Source organism: Oncorhynchus nerka, linkage group LG23 (genome assembly GCF_034236695.1).
Source record: "Oncorhynchus nerka isolate Pitt River linkage group LG23, Oner_Uvic_2.0, whole genome shotgun sequence".
Classification (NCBI taxonomy): Eukaryota; Metazoa; Chordata; class Actinopteri; order Salmoniformes; family Salmonidae; genus Oncorhynchus; species Oncorhynchus nerka.
Window position 1 is genome coordinate 25,686,024 of NC_088418.1, and position 17,613 is coordinate 25,703,636.

At 44.3% G+C, this 17,613-nt stretch overlaps 1 protein-coding gene across 4 annotated transcripts in view; it reads left to right on the forward strand.

Annotated features, from left to right (window-relative positions):
* The window catches only part of ankfn1b (ankyrin repeat and fibronectin type III domain containing 1b), a 296,942-nt gene that overhangs the window by 123,482 nt on the left and 155,847 nt on the right, over nucleotides 1–17,613 (forward strand). For all 4 annotated transcript variants that reach the window (XM_065007988.1, XM_065007987.1, XM_065007989.1 and 1 more), the window contains exon 4: nucleotides 1–10. This exon is cut by the window's left edge and continues 223 nt beyond it. In XM_065007988.1, the coding sequence (XP_064864060.1) occupies nucleotides 1–10 (10 nt within the window). The remainder of the gene's footprint in view (nucleotides 11–17,613) is intronic.

Consider the following 17,613-nt stretch of genomic DNA (forward strand, 5'->3'; position numbering starts at 1 on the left):
GAGGAAGTTTGTAAGTACCCAACTTCCTGTCTTTCCTTTCAAAAGAGCATAGAGAGATTATCCCAGCCAACACACAGCCACCACAAAATGTTGGCTCAAAGTTATGGGTATCAATGTGATATCAGTCTTTTTTAGTTCAAATGACAACCTAGAGAATTCGGTCCCTTTTCAAATGACTATATTTGTGATTGTGTCATCCTTCACTTAACTGTGCACATGTAAGTGTTTTCCAACGCACACACACACACTGGTTAACCTCAGAAATATACACTACCGTTCAAAAGGTTGGGGTCACTTAGAAATGTCCTTGTTTTCCATGAAAACATACATGAAATGAGTTACAAAAATGAATATGAAATATAATCAAGACGTTGACAAGGTTATAAATAATTATTTTTTATTTAAATAATAATTGTGTCCTTCAAACGTTGCTTTCGTCAAAGAATCCTCCATTTGCAGCAATTACAGCCTTGCAGACCTTTGGCATTCTAGTTGTCAATTTGTTGAGGTAATCTGAAGAGATGTCACCCCATGCTTCCTGAAGCACCTCCCATAAATTGGATTGGCTTGATGGGCACTTCTTACGGTCAAGCTGCTCCCACAACAGCTCAATAGGGTTGAGATCCGGTGACTGTGCTGGCCACTCCATTATAGACAGAATACCAGCTGACTGCTTCTTTCCTAAATAGTTCTTGCATAGTTTGGAGCTGTGCTTTGGGTCATTGTCCTGTTGTAGGAGGAAATTGGCTCCAATTAAGCGCCGTCCACAGGGAATGACATGGCGTTGCAAAATGGAGTGACAGCCTTCTGTCTTCAAGATCCCTTTTACCCTGTACAAATCTCCCACTTTACCACCACCAAAACACCCCCAGAACATCACATTGCCTCCACCATGCTTGACAGATGGCGTCAAACACTCCTCCAGCATCTTTTCATTTTTTCTGCGTCTCACGAATGTTCTTCTTTGTGATGTGAACACCTCAAAATTAAGATTTGTCTGTCCATAACACTTTTTTTCCAATCTTACTCTGTCCAGTGTCTGTGTTATTTTGCCCATCTTAATCTTTTATTTTTATTGGCCAGTCTGAGATATGTCTTTTTCTTTGCAACTCTGTCTAGAAGGCCAGCATCCCAGAGTCACTTCGTCACTGTTGACATTGAGACTGGTGTTTTGTGGGTACTATTTAATGAAGCCGCCAGTTGAGGACTTGTGAGGCTTCTTGCTCAGTTGTGCACCGGGGCCTCCCACTACTCTTTCTATTCTGGTTAGTGCCGGTTTGCGCTGTTCTGTGAAGGGAGTAGTACACAATGTTGTACGAGATCTTCAGTTTCGTGGCAATTTCTCGCATGGAATAGCCTTACTTTCTCAGAACAAGAATATACTGACGAGTTTCAGAAGAACGTTCTTTGTTTCCGGCCATTTTGAGCCTGTAATCGAACCCACAAATGCTGATGCTCCAGATACTCAACTAGTCTAAAGAAGGCCAGTTTTATTGCTTTGTTAATCAGAACAGTTTTCAGCTGTGCTAACATAATTGCAAAAGGGTTTTCTAATGATCAATTAGCCTTTTAAAATGATAAACTTGGATTAGCTAACACAGCTAGTGTGATGGTTGCTGATAATGGGCCCCTGTACGCCTATGTAGATATTCCATAAAAAAAATCTGCAGTTTCCAGCTAAAATAGTAATTTACAACATGAACATGTCTACACTGTATTTCTGATCAATTTTGTTATTTCAATGGACCACAAATTTGCTTTTCTTTCAAAAACAAGGACATTTCCAAGTGACTCCAAACTTTTGAACAGTAGTATAATTATCAATGAGCAAATGATCAATCACACAGAATGCATTTGCATGCGATCGGTTCTTCCAGAGATTCTGCCGACAGTAGGTCAATAGAGACTGAACACTAGAGACTGATTTTGTTGGAAAGACTTTCAGGACACACGGTAGTAACTACAAATAGACCTCAAGTCTACAACACAACCAGACGGTTCGGGCACAATGTGTCCCTTCTGACACAAATAACTCAATCCCCCTGATGGACTTGATTTAGTGTCATGTTTCACATATGGACAGTCCAGGGATATTTGACCCCCGACCTTGATAAGAAATGACCATTGGATAACATAAATGGGAAACTAATAAAATAATAACAGAAGGCTACACCAACATTAGAGTCCATTCATACAATGTTTTGGGTAAATTGCCACATTAGATTTGCTGTGGGAAATGAGGAAATAGTTCATTTCTAGTGCACGGATGCTTGTCAAATAGATAAATCACCCTTAGCCTGTTAACCTTTTACTGCAGTGGGCTAAATCAGGGTCACACAGAGTGATTCTTAGTTGTCTCAAACAAATGTACTTGGAAACCAAAGTGTACGCCTCACACACATGGTTATGGGCTTAAACAAAAAGAAAACACCTGCACCATATTAGATTTAGAGTTGAGATGTATTACATTTTGAGTTTGCGTCACAATGTACATCACAGAAGACTGAAATATAACAAAACAGTTTGACATAGAAACACCTGTTATTTAAAATCATCTTGATTAATTATGAAAAGTATCAATAACGTTCCACCCATGAGACCAAAGGACGCTTTTGGTCATTGACTGCAGGAAAGGGCTACGAAAGGACTGAGTCGTTCTCTTGACAATAGGGCAAACACACAGTATCTCTTGAAAGGCTTTGGTTGCAAGCAGGACTAAGGCAGAGAGGAAGAGGCGAAGCGAGAAGGCTCACTCTCACCAAAAATCTGTCCAGAATAAGCCCAAATGCGTTTCTGTGGGCTTAATATGCACACCTAATCTTGTCGCCTGGCTTCCTGCTTTTGGGACAACGACTCCCATTGTTAGGCCGGAGAGATGAGCATCTCATCATTATATATAGATCTCTGAATAAGGTAACACCTTTTAGGGAGCGGTAAAGGGTTGACCTATAATGGTTGGAACTGACATCAGTTGTGCGGGTGAATTTGGCGCATATTGATGGTTTAAACGAGACATCAGCTGGTTGCAATAGGCCCCTTGTTATTTGATTATTCTGATAGGCTCCATTCTGTAGGCTACCCGTTAGCCTATCCATTGTCACGTGATGAAAGGTGTGAAAACCGACAATAAGCTCCTGTTTGTGTTTTCCCTGGCTGAGTTGACGAGCTGTTTTGGGCCATCAGTTGATTGACAGATGTAGGTCTACTGTAGATCGATCAACTTTCCTCCAGTGGGGATGTTTCGGGCCATCAGTTGATTGACAGATGTAGGTCTACTGTAGATCGATCAACTTTCCTCCAGTGGGGATGTTTCGGGCCATCAGTTGATTGACAGATGTAGGTCTACTGTAGATCGATCAACTTTCCTCCAGTGGGGATGTTTCGGGCCATCAGTTGATTGACAGATGTAGGTCTACTCCAGTGATGTTTCGGGCCATCAGTTGATTGACAGATGTAGGTTTCCTCCAGTGGGGATGTTTCGGGCCATCAGTTGATTGACAGATGTAGGTCTACTGTAGATCGATCAACTTTCCTCCAGTGGGGATGTTTCGGGCCATCAGTTGATTGACAGATGTAGGTCTACTGTAGATCGATCAACTTTCCTCCAGTGGGGATGTTTCGGGCCATCAGTTGATTGACAGATGTAGGTCTACTGTAGATCGATCAACTTTCCTCCAGTGGGGATGTTTCGGGCCATCAGTTGATTGACAGATGTAGGTCTACTGTAGATCGATCAACTTTCCTCCAGTGGGGATGTTTCGGGCCATCAGTTGATTGACAGATCTACTGTAGATCGATCAACTTTCCTCCAGTGGGGATGTTTCTCAGTTGATTGATGTAGGTCTACTGTAGATCGATCAACTTTCCTCCAGTGGGGATGTTTCGGGCCATCAGTTGATTGACAGATGTAGGTCTACTGTAGATCGATCAACTTTCCTCCAGTGGGGATGCTCGCCCCACGTTTTATAGTTAGGCTATGTGTAATTTGCAGAGGCGGGTAGAATAATGAAAATCTGTACATACGTAAAGGACAGTTACTTAGACTGTAATTCTGTCAAGTAAAAGTAAATGTATCCCACTTAAACTACTCAAGAAAGAGTGAAAAGTAACTGATCAGAAAACAACGTAATAAGTACTAGTTACATATTGAGTTAGTACGTTTTAAAAAATACTTTATGGTAAACTGTGACAGCGAACCAAAAGGACAAGAACTTAGTGAAATTGATTTGACATTCATTTATTATTTAAATTATTCATTAATTATTTAAGCCAGCACCATTATTTAAGTCTGCAGAAGTCCTCCAGCACTGGTAGTCTCGACAGAAGATTGACCGCAAGCATAGTCCATAGGTGGTACAGTTTCAACGACGGTCTGATTCAAAGTTGACTCAAATCAATGTGCTCAATTTCTTAAAGGTCAATGGTACTTGACATTGGAATAATATATATATTTTTTTAAATGTAATAGCATTAATGAAAATGTATTTCACAATATAATTTCAAGGACATGTGATGGTGAATGCGTACTATGCCAAGTGTGATGTTTAATCTTCCACTCAGAATGACATTGGGTAACTGTCAAACAACGATCAGTATCGACATTTCTCTTGTCAGTCGTGTTACTAGTGTGCAAATCAGACACAGGTCAGCATGGAATAAACACGAAGGTAGGTAATCCAGGTAAGAATCATACAGTGCAGATATCAACTCAACCATCTTCTTCCTCCCTAAGGTAGGATTTACCCGCCATCCTCCTTCTCTTCCGAACCGGGATTTTCATTTTCTTGGCTGGCTGGCCCATTCTCCTCCCCCCTCGGTTGTGCCACTACAAGCTGTAACTAAAAAGACACGCACACAAAAAAATGTATTTCTAGTATATGGCACAAAAAGCTTACTGAGATGATACACGGACTGTATTGACAGACGTGCTTATAGGCCTCGTCATGAAAACAGAAGGACATTTCAGAGACACACAAACACACCCAGAGTGAGAGAGAGAGAGAGAGCAATGGAGTGACTGGATTCTGCGCCGGACGGACCACTTGACCTAGCTAACGTTAGCTAGCTGCATGGCTGGACACTGCAGCTAGCTAACGTTAGCTAGCTGCATGGCTGGACACTGCAGCTAGCTAGCGACCTTAGCCAGCGTCTCTGGTGGCAACCTCATGTGATAGCTATTGCCATACACGTCTGATTTTCAGTGTTTATGCCGGTGACATGCTGACCACATCGCTTGCGTTTGCAAAATAAATGTGCACATGCATGCTATTCAGACATTGCACCCGCACTGCTCGCGTGTGTCAACGAGCGTCTGCGTAGCCAGGCGCTAAAATATAACTTGGTTCCATTTGTGATGCTTGACGCGCTGCAAGTCCCGCCTCTTCCTTACATATACCCACATGGGTGATTGAAAGATGAACTGAGGTCCACACTCCAGTCCAGTTGGCAGTGGTAATGCACCTTAAAGTTGGTTGCTAACCACTATATAAAGTCCAACGAAGAAGAAGCCTGGGAGGAGAGATTACTAGAAACAAACCCGGTTCACCATATTTTCTGTGGATTAATTGTTGGTTGGAGTAGAGGACCTTGTCTATTTCAGGTAAAATAACAACCCAATGTTTATATCCCAGGACAAATTAGCTAGCAACAGAAAGCTAGCTAGCTAAATTGCCATAAATGTTTAATGCTTTTTGACCTGTCCCCAAATTAATATAGTTGGTTCAGAGTTAGTTATTTCAACCTGCGTGTCCTGATCGCGTCTGGTGTGGGAGGACAAAATCAACATGCGTGCGATGGTGCACGCGGACGCACGCACCCGAGCGAGCGGTCGGGTCAGCATGTAAGTTATCCAACAAGCAGAGATCATATGGGGTGCTAAACACAGGAGATTAAACTTAGCCATTTGATTTGCCACCTAGCCATTTGATTTGCTACATAGCCATTTGATTTGCTACCTAGCCATTTGATTTGCTACCTAGCCATTTGATTTGCCACCTAGCCATTTGATTTGCTACATAGCCATTTGATTTGCTACCTAGCCATTTGATTTGCTACCTAGCCATTTGATTTGCTACCTAGCCATTTGATTTGCCACCTAGCCATTTGATTTGCTACCTAGCCATTTGATTTGCTACCTAGCCATTTGATTTGCCACCTAGCCATTTGATTTGCTACCTAGCCATTGGATTTGCACTCGCCCTTAAAACGCAATTAGAACCGTAGAATTATATCTGAGAAATAGTTATCTTACCCAGACATATATAATCTTACAAAGGTAGAAAGTAATTCAAGTTAGTGATGGGACAATAGATACCAGAGTTCCGATGCAGTTTTAAAAGCACTACTGATCTGACGCAATGTACCGATGCTCGTTTTTAAGTAACATTATCTCGTGATCAACGACGTCGAAAAGCTTTGTTTGATCACGTGGTTTCTCAAACCGTGTGTTGCAAAATGCGAGATCTCACTGATTTCGCCGTGGGTTCCGGTGCTTTCTTCAATTCCAAGTTGCTTTCAACCACCAACCTTTACTGTAGGTCTAAAATGTAGTTAAGATCTTTCCATGTTGCGTCACCTGAACGGCAGCTCAGCAAGTAGAATCTGGGACCATAGAACACTCATAGATGATAGGAAATTGGATCGAATCCCGCCAATGGCATGTTATTTTGATTTTTTTTATAGAAGCACAAAGAGGGGGGGGGGTGATATTTTTGCATCTCAAACTTTCTCACTCATCATTATTCACGATCATTCAGGATTATCCATAATCATGGTAGCATCCACATTCATGTACAAGTGTTAAGACACATATTATATTCTTATATACAATAAGAGTGACTCCAAAATGACACACCACATTATTTACCATTAATTCCTGGATGCAAAATAATCTGAAGCGCAGCCAAAACAAACAGTCACAAGCTCGATGTAGTCATTGCGTGCTATGAATATGGGCCCAAATACTTCACTTTTTACGACTTTAATACACATATAAGTGAATTTGACCCAGTACTTCTGCTTCCCTAAAATGGGAGGACTATATACAAAAAGTGTTGTAATTTTAAACGGTTCCCCGATATGGATGAAAATACCCTCAAATTAAAGCTGACAGTCTGCACGTTAACCTCCATGGTCACTGTATCATTTCAAATCCAAAATGCTGGAGTACAGAGCATTAAAACAACTTCAATGTGTCATAGTTTTGGAGCTCACTATAAAGGCCACTAAGCAAACACTTTTATCTAAAGCCACTGACCGTACAGGTCACCGCTGCGAGAAATGAACCTGTGACCTTGGCGTTGCTAATGCCACACAGTCTTACCAACTGAGCCACACAACACCAACCTCTTACCAACCATTATTTCCCACCTGTCATCTACAGAACCTTTCATGGCAACCCTAATTTGAGAAGGGGAGGTTGGGTGTTCCAAATGGGGTTAGTCCCATGTGGCGCCTCTTCCACCACTATAGAGGACCATGACCTGAGACATAAGGAGAGAGGAGAGGGGTTGGGTTGTGGTCATTCGAGATTGAAGTTGTCGTTATTGTTCGTGGTCATGAGATCTGGTAAGAGGATCCATCATTACCTAGCTAGACTTTGTAATTGGTTCTCAAATAACCCCAGAAGGAACGTGACACCAACCATGGAAGGGGAGAGTCGGTGGGGGACCTCTGTGAGGGGTGCCTGTCTGGGTGTATGAGAGAGTGTGCGGATGTCTTTCTCTGTCAAACACGCAAGGTTGTCTAAGAATTACCCAATTATCACTGGGTTGAGAAGAAACCGGTAGAGAGAACCATATCTCTGTGATATAAAATCTATTGTGAAGATTGACAGATATTCCCAAATCGGACAGTCCTACACCCCCTTTAATGAGATGGGGACCACTCTGGACCTGATGACGTGTCGCCTGTGTTTAGGGGTAAGACATTTTTAAAGCCACGGTATCATTTGGAGCGATACTGTTGCAATACAAGTTGGATTAGATTAGTTGTATTTCTGTTTGTGCTAGATACGTCTTGTGTAACCGACTGGGTTCGAACTCCTTTGACCTACTCCTGTCCGAAACAACCCTAGAAGCTGATGCGTTACCAAAACGCAACTTACAGTACCAATGTGATGGGTTTGAACTGGGCTCCCCTGTGCACTATACAGGACTGTGTTAGCCCACTGAGCTGAAGCTAAGGCATAAGTTCAGGGAGCTAACGCAAATAAAAAACGACTACTTGAAAGCGGAGGGGTGAAATGCCATCCCCTGTAGAATATAATTAGTCATTGCCAATCAGCAATGGTTGCTAGGAGTTTGTTTTAGTGCCAAAGCATTTTTACAGGACAATGAGTGCAGGAGCGAGGGACAATTTACACTTTGTTAGTAATTCTGAACACATTTCTGTCTCTCGCATCAGACGACATGCTTTTGAAATCCACATCTAATTTCTGCCACCAGATATTTCCATAAAGAGAACAATGGTTGTCATTTAAAAACTCTTAGATGTTATGTCACCTATTTAGGGGACTTTAAGCGGTTCTGGAACGGTTCCAACTGACATTTTGGCGCACAGTGTTCAGTGAACATTGTACGGACCAGTGCCTAAATAATGTCATAAACTTTAATCAAGACCACTTTCTCTTGGTCACAGACAGACACTTTGTGCTTAAAGCTGAAGTTGTAACGAGTCTGTACACATTGGAATGGTGTCTCTACGTCGCTCAGTGGACGTTTAGGAGAAAAATATCTGTCGTCAGTCATATGAAATGGTGCCAATATTGTACTGTCACTAAGTATGATCATATATATTTTTTTTACGGTTATAAGAAAGGTGAGATCTTATAGTATGTCGTTTATCATCTGATTTTTACTACACTGAACAAAAACATAAATGCAACAATTTCAACGATTTTACTGAGTTACAGTTCATGGATGATCTTGCCAAAGGAGAAATGCTCACGAACAGGGATGTAAACTAATTTGAGGGAAATAAGCGTTTTGTGCATAGAACATTTCTGGGATCTTTTATTTCAGCTCATGAAACATGGGACCAACATTTTACATGTTGCGTTGATATTTTTGTTCAGTGTATATTTAGAAAGCATTTCAGTAATGTCAAGCCCTATTGTCCCATTTTTGTTGAATAGGGGAAAAAATCATTCATGATTTGACATATTTTCCTAATATTTGTACTATGTACTTGAGCTTATATTCTCAAAAGTGTCTACAACCTCAGCCAGAAAGGTGAGTTCCAGACATTTCTAAAACTATGCAACATTACCAGTTATTGTTTATGGCCATCTCATGAAAAATTATTACATTTAGGCGGAAATCAAGGTTTTCATCCAAGATTAAGCCATGGAAAGAGGTTTCTACATGTTGTATAAATACGTTTTCTTTTCTCATTGACATTCTCTCACTCCAAAAGCCAGGCAGCCATCTTGGTTACAGATACAGGCTGAGCAGTAATAACCTCTTTTGTGTTTGTTCTTCTGTTGATCATTTTGCAGCTCTTTCGCTTTGTGAGCTCGTCAAAAGAACAACAAGAGAACCAACAACCGCTCGCTTCATTCATTGTCCCGCAGACAATCATTTAGTGTACACCTTGCACATCCCAGGCAGTCATTTGGTAGAAAAGCAGATGTTTTCACAATGACAAACAAAGTGATATATCAATGAGGAGAAACGGTGGCCGTGTTGTTTCGTAGGTTACTGTTTGTGTGTGTGTGTATGTGTGTCTGTCTGCGTGCATTTGTGCCTGTGTGTGTGTGCATGCACGTGCTTGTGTTACTGCATTCCATTAATATGCGCAGCAGCTGTCTGTTCAAAATAAACAGATCAGCTGATTAGTCACTGAATCCATTTTTTTTTGCCTGGTTGTTTATTTTTTTCCACTAATTGCATCCATTAGGGCTGACGACAGCATAGCGATGGTTTGGGGTGTGTGTGTGTGTGAAGTCCAATCTGTGAGAGGCAGACCTGGCCACAGTTGTCACATGTAGATTTTGCGGTAGTGTCCTGATGTTCTTTCCTCTTCGCTCTATTTGCTTCTCGGTGTTGAGCCGGGGTTGTTTTGCTTGTCAGCAGCCCGCTCCTTCTCACCCTTGCCCCTCCTCTCCCTCGCTCCCCCACTCCACTCCTCCTCTTCCTGTGATGTGTCAGTATTGGTGTTGGAGCGTAACACAGCCAAGGTGTCTGCAGAAGTTCATTTGCAAAACAAAATAGACCACTGTGAACAGAGCACACATTTCTTTGTAGGCTGCACGAGAGAGAGAGAGAGAGAGAGAGAGAGAGAGAGAGAGAGAGAGAGAGAGGGAGATATGGTCGAGATATGCTATGGTAGAGCTGGCAGCAGTAAGAGGCAGAGCAGTAAATTAGGGAATGTTTGGCCAATGCATGAGCCAGGCAACTGCAGCAGATTTGACTCCAGCTCTAGATTGATTTGAGTTGCCATGGCACCACAGACTGGCAGTGTGTGTGTGTGTGTGGGGGGGGGGGTTGGATGTGTTTGGATGTGCAGGAGACAGAGAAAATAGTTTTTGTGTGTGTGTTTCAGAGAGAAATAGTTTGATTTCTGTAATGGTGTGGCTAAATGGTTGATCACTTTCACTCCAGAACTGAGCGATGCTTCAAACTGGAAAGGTACACACTTATTTGTGACCGTGTAACGATCTGTTTGTGCCAATCTATGTTGTTTACCGAACCTCTCCTCTGGAACGGCATGTGTCATGATGACTCACAGAGATTCTTAATTAGTCAAGTGAACTACTGTCCACTTCAGTCACTGTGGCAAGTAATGAACCAGTCTATGTTGATTGCTGATTCTCTGAATTTTAGCAGTGAATGTGAGTCAGTGATTGACGGAGAAAAATACATAACCAGATATATATTCATATCTTGTTGTGACAAGGATGTACCATCTACCTACTGGTGTGTGCGTGTGTGTGTGTGTGTGTGTGTGTGTGTGTGTGTGTGTGTGTGTATACCTGCTGCTTGTGTGTGTTTGTGTGAGAGTTTGTCTGGATGGGGATCTCACAGTGGTGCCCTTCGTCCAATGATCTGATTGATATTCATGGTGCGTAGGTCAAAGGGTCCCTGCTAGGCTGTGGTTCGGTGAAATAGGACTGTTCCCTCTGGAGGAGCCCCCTGTCTCTCTGTACCGGTCCTCTCAGCCAGACAGGAGACATTGGGCCGTGCTCGCGCATAATAACACCGAACACCACAACAACAAGTTCACACTGGCTCTGAAGAGGACCATGCTGATACTTCATTCAAACAGCTCCTCACAGACAATGCTAGTCGTTGGAGATTCAATTCAAGTAGCAAATGTGCGACACTGTGCTGATTAGACTAGCGTTTAGGAAGACAGGACAAACATTTATGGAGAAGTCTTAAGCAAGTGTAACAGTGTAGCTTCCGTCCCTCTCCTCGCCCCAACCTGGGCTCGAACCAGGGACCCTCTGCACACATCAACCACAGTCACTCGCGAAGCATCGTCGACCCATCGCGCCACAAAAGCCGCGGCCCTTGCAGAGCAAGGGGAAGAATTAGCACGCCCCACCGCTAACTAGCTAGCCATTTCACATTGGTCACACAAGCACATTCTGACTGACCTGACGTTTATGTTACATTTCGGCCGATTCCATTGGCCCAGTAGTCTAATACACACCATGGAGTGCTTCGGTGTGTGGCTTGTTTTCATAGTGCATCAGCACTTGATTCTTTGATTACACTCATTACTGACCTACGTTGCAAATGGATCCCCATTGACACAAGAAGTGGGTTCCGTAACAAAGCAATAGGCAATACCTGTCACTACCACCAGGGAGCAGCGCAACAATAGCAGAGCACGGCATAGCAGGCAGCAGTGGGCTTCAATAGAACTGGATTGTGTTCATTCGGGACACACCGTAGGTTACCGTTTTGCAGCAGAACACAAAAAAAAGTGTTTATTGGACCAATTGTATGTAGTCCCACTCTGTTTTCTTCCATTTGGTGCCTAATGAATAGTACCCAGGATATGCCAGGCTGCAGCGGTGCTAGATGCCCCTGGCCTTATTAGAATTAGCACAGTCATTATGGAGGTGATTAGCTTAATGATGTGTTCCATATGGGGCCCTGGGAACACTCTTTGGAAGAGCTCTGAGCTGTTTGCGTTCTTCCTCTGGGAGTTCTTTAACCTTCTTCTAACCTGGGTTTGGCCGGCAAGAAAACAACAGGAATGCAGCACTGGTTGACGAGAGCGACAGATGGTTCATGATGTGTTGGATATTTGACGTCCACCACTGTACAGTGGTGGAGCTGGGCGGCGTTTACTGTGTGTCTGTGCCCGCATGGCGCTGTAGCGCTGGTCCAGGCACCGCTACGTAACGCCCTGTATCGATATGCACTGAACGCCACAGACCGATTTGTTTAATGACTGGATTCAATATACTTCACTGGCGCCCCGGACCAGAGCTAGGCACACTGTGGCTGGGCGCTTATTAATGGAGAGCGGTGCAGATGACGGAAGCCTGGGGATGGGCTCGTCATCGACTTGTGGACTGTTTATCATCTGATTAGTCGGTCTTCACTTAGCATGGTCCAGCATGGTTACTGCACCAATGTAGGACACGCGCACACTGTCCAGTAGCTGGTTCGTTATTTCTCTGCTTGTCATGCAGCATCCTGCGGTAAGTCAGTAGCGGGTGTCAAGAGTTCTGCTTTGTTGGCGCTGTACAAAAGCGCTGGACAAGACATTAGGAACACCTGCTCTTTCCATGACATAGCAGCTTTCACCCGGTCAGTCTATGAACCCGCATTGATGTCACCTGTTAAATCCACTTCAATCAGTGTAGATGAAGGGGAGGCGACAAGGTTAAAGAAGGATTTTTAAGCCTTGAGATAATTGAGACATGGATTGTGTACGTGTGCCTTTGAGGGTGAATGGGCAAGACAAACTATTGAAGTGCCTTTGAACATGGTATGGTAGTAGGTGCCAGGTGTCAGGAACTGCAATGCAGTTTCCTGTGTGTATCAAGAATGGTCCACCACCCAAAGGACATCCAGCTGACTTGACACAACATTGGGCAGCATCCTTGTGGAACGCTTTTGACACCTTGTAGAGTCCACGCCCTGACGAATTCAGGCTGTTCTGAGGGCAAAGGGGAGGTGCAACTCAATATTAGGACGGTGTTCCTCATGTTTTGTACACTCAGTGTCGATTCTCCATCCCATGTCTGTTCCCAGTAATGAATTGCAAACCAAGCCCAGAACTGTGAGTCAGTTATAATGACCAAGTTATGGAATCCTCGTCACATTGCCATAAAAGAGTAATCCAAACCGTAAAGAAAATGATAGAATGCCGTTAAAATGTCCATATGTTAATCAGATCCATACGTTAATCAGATCCATACGTTAATCAGATCCAAACCCTGCGTCTGTGTATCGAGACCCTAGTTGGAGGATGTACTGCCTCTCGCAACTATAGTAGAATGTGCATATTGTATTTAACTGTTTTCACATACAGTATGTGATGACTTGGAGGTATGCCATCTGGGCCATGGGTCATGTCCGATATGAATCACTTTTCCTGAAATCCTGCCTCTATGATGATTGGTGGGGACTGGTATGTTGTAAGCTGGACCAAGTGTGTATGGTTCAAGCAGATAAGTGGCTATAGTGATTCAATTAAGTCGATAAGCACCTCCAGACCTCTCCGTTGCGACACACCTGATGTCACGGGCTCAGCGAGAGCTTACGAGTGATTCATAAAACTGTCATGTCACTGTAATTACGTCTTTATGAGGCCTCCGGGACTGTGTTTAAAGCATCCGCTAATCTTTATGCAATACGGAGGTGTCAATCAAATCCCCCGGTCTTAATGCCAAGTCATTCAGATGCAATAGAGATTAGAGGATGTACGCTACGCTGACGCCCCAAGAAAAGAGCAAATAATGAAAGTCACTCGGTCTGGTGTAGAGAGAAACGGGATGGCTTCCTGCGCTAATGGGATGAAAAGGGAGTGTCTTGAATGGATAAACGGGTCCTTGCCTGTAAGATGTAAGCTAATGAAAGTTACTCACTGCAGCGTAGAGATGAATGGAATGGAATGGCTGTCTGAAATGATGGGATTTAAAGGGGAATGTTCACGAGGCAAGTAGGTCCTCACCTTTAAGATATAGGCTTAGTGGTACAGCATGAGTCATTGGGAATTGTGTCACAGTCACGTCGCTCACTGGAGACCACAGCCTTCGGCAGTTCTCCCCCGCTGATGGTGTCACTGGGCGACACGTCATTGAGGTGAATCGAGTTTGGGGACACATTCACGTCACACGGTCTTCGTACGTCAGTACCTGTACAATCCAATAACGGATGTGCTTTGTACCCCCCCTTCAACAGTATTTCATTATAGTGGATCTCTACGTAATGCTCAAAGAAACAGAGAGGACAGTACCATGTTCCTTTAAATGTATTTGGTTTTGTTGTGAGTATGAGAAAAGAAACGGGTCTGAGACTCTAGTTGGATCTAGAGATTAACTCAATAGTTGAACTTACTTCGAGCACTTCTGTTTTGTCTTCTCGGTGGATAGAGACACGGACATGCAGAATACTGTAAAAACAGTAAACACACTAAGAACACATTTGAAACAAAGTATATATGTGAATAGTCAGGGTTGTGCATCATTTTCAGGAAGCCATTTATTTGAAAACCGAGACTAGGAATACAGAGTTTTGCAATGATGATACAAAATAATAATTTGTAAAAAAAAAAATAATCACTGTTGAAAAAAACTCACTATTGACTTCTTGTCTGTGTCTTGCTTGTTTGATGTGCTGTGTATGCTACATATACATATGAGCTACATATAGCTTGCCTAAACAGCTGCTTGTAACTCCCCTCCTGGGAAAACAAAAGAACATGAAATTGCTCGACGACCTGTCTTGTGCTTATGTTTCCAATTATATCCGAACGTTACTGTTTCAGCAGACAAAGAACTAGGTTTGCTCTGATTGTATTTGTGTAACACCGGCAGTGGAGTTGACTGAGCACTGAGCGCTGAGCACTGAGCACTGAGCGCTGAGCGCTGAGCGCTGAGCACTGAGCGCTGAGCACTGAGCACTGAGCGCTGAGCACTGAGCACTGAGCAGCAGCTGAAGAGAGGTAGGCCAGTGGATCCCACATGGGCAGAAATCTCTATTTTTAGTCCGGTTTCAGAAAATCTGGAGCGGCAGCATCTCAGTTCTTTGTGATACGTATTCTGCCCTCCATCCCGTCTGCTCAATCAGTTACAACATTGCCCACATGATGGCGGTATCGTACCACACAAAGCCCCGTAGGCCCTGTTCAGCTGAGACCAAGTGTGTGTTTTGTCATTGTCAGCCTCTATTGAATTCTGTCTGGGTTACAGTAGCGCTTACCTCAATGGTGTGCCACCCCCTTAGGTCTTGACTGTGACTCACACCCCAGGTGACTAACAATAGTCACTATCCCTATACGGGAAAGGCATGGTATACATTGTCCAACGAAATGCAACAACAATAAGAAATAGTACAAAAATAAGAATACGAACATAAAGTAAATGGCAGTAGAATAGAATACCTTTTTTTAACAAGTGCAATACAGGAAGGCACAATTTACAGTCCAATATTTACGCGTGTCTAAGAGAAGAGGGGGTTGGGGGGCCAAGTGTATAATAGCAGCAGTTGTGATGTGTGCTAAGGTGCGGAAACTCAGATCAGGTGGTCAGTCCAGTTAAAGTGTTCAGCTGTCTGATGGGCTTGGAGATAGAAACTGTCTCTGAGCCTGTTGGTATCGGACCTCATGCTCTGATACAGTCTGATGGGCTCGGAGATAGAAACTGTCTCTGAGCCTGTTGGTATCGGACCTCATGCTCTGATACAGTCTGATGGGCTCGGAGATAGAAACTGTCTCTGAGCCTGTTGGTATCGGACCTCATGCTCTGATACAGTCTGATGGCTTGGAGATAGAAACTGTCTCTGAGCCTGTTGGTATCGGACCTAATGCTCTGATACAGTCTGATGGGCTTGGAGATAGAAACTGTCTCTGAGCCTGTTGGTATCGGACCTCATGCTCTGATACAGTCTGATGGGCTTGTAGATAGAAACAGTCTCTGAGCCTGTTGGTATCGGACCTCATGCTCTGATACAGTCTGATGGCTTGTAGATAGAAACGGTCTCTGAGCCTGTTGGTATCAGACCTCATGCTCTGATACAGTCTGATGGCTTGTAGATAGAAACGGTCTCTGAGCCTGTTGGTATCAGACCTCATGCTCCGATACCGTCTGCCCGACGGTGTGTGGGGTCAATGATGAGGCTGCATCCCTTCCTCAGGCACCTTCCTGGATGGGTGGAAGCACGGTTCCACTGATGTACTGGGCCGTCTTCACCACCAGCTGGAGGGCCTTGTGGTCGTGGACAGAGCAATTCCGGGAGGCAGGTAGCCTGGCGGTTAAGAGCATTGGGCCAGTAACCGAAAGGTCGCTGGTATGAATCCCTGAGACGGCAAGGTGGAAAAATCTGCAGTTGTTTGACCAAGGCAGTTAATCCCCAACAACGATTGTTGATGGGTGGTTAAGGCAGCCCCCCCCCCTCGCACCTCTCTGATTCAGAGGGATTGGGTTAAATGCGGAAGACCCATTTCGACTAGGTATCCCCTTTTCCCAATTCCCGTACCAGGCCGTGATGCAACCGGTCAGGACGCTCTCGATGGTGCAGCGGTAGTATTTGGAGATGCCACGTTCAGCCGCCTTAGGACGTAGAGGCGCTCTTGCACCCTCTTGACAAGAGTGGTGGTGTTGTTGGTCCATGACAAGTCCTCGGTGATGAGGCTGAGGAACTTAAAACTCGTGACTCTCTCTACTACAGTAGAGAGGTCCATTTATGTGGACCGGGTCATGTTCCCTCCTCTGCTTTATCCTGCTATATTTTCTGACGTTGAGGGAGAGGATGTTTTCATGACACCGCAACGCAAGTTCATTTATCTCCCTATAGGCTGACTCGTCGTTGTTGGTTATCAGGCCTTCAACCCGAGGTTTCGTCAGGAAACCTGATGATGGAGTCGGTGGCGTGCAGATGATGAAGTCGGTGGCGTGCAGATGATGAAGTCGGTGGCGTGCAGATGATGGAGTCGGTGGCGTGCAGATGATGGAGTCGGTGGCGTGCAGATGATGGAGTCGGTGGCGTGCAGATGATGGAGTCGGTGGCGTGCAGATGATGGAGTCGGTGGCGTGCAGATGATGGAGTCGGTGGCGTGCAGATGATGGAGTCGGTGGCGTGCAGATGATGGAGTCGGTGGCGTGCACAGCAGATGACTGAGGACACACCCCTTGGGGTTCCCCCGTGGGTTAAGAGTCAGTGTGCAGGAGGTTTTGTTGCCTCTCCTCACAGCCTGTGGTCTGCACGTCAGGAAGTCCAGGGTCCAGATGCAGAGGGTGGTGTTCAGACTCAGGCTCTGAGCTTGACGTCGAGCCTGGAGGGAACAATAGTGTGGAATTTTGAACTGTAGTCTATGAACATCATTCTAACAGGCGTTCCTCTTGTCCCGATGTGTTACGGCCGCGTTAATGGTGATGGACATGGCATCTTCCGTGGATCTGTTGGAGTGGGTCTAAGACGTAAGACCGGA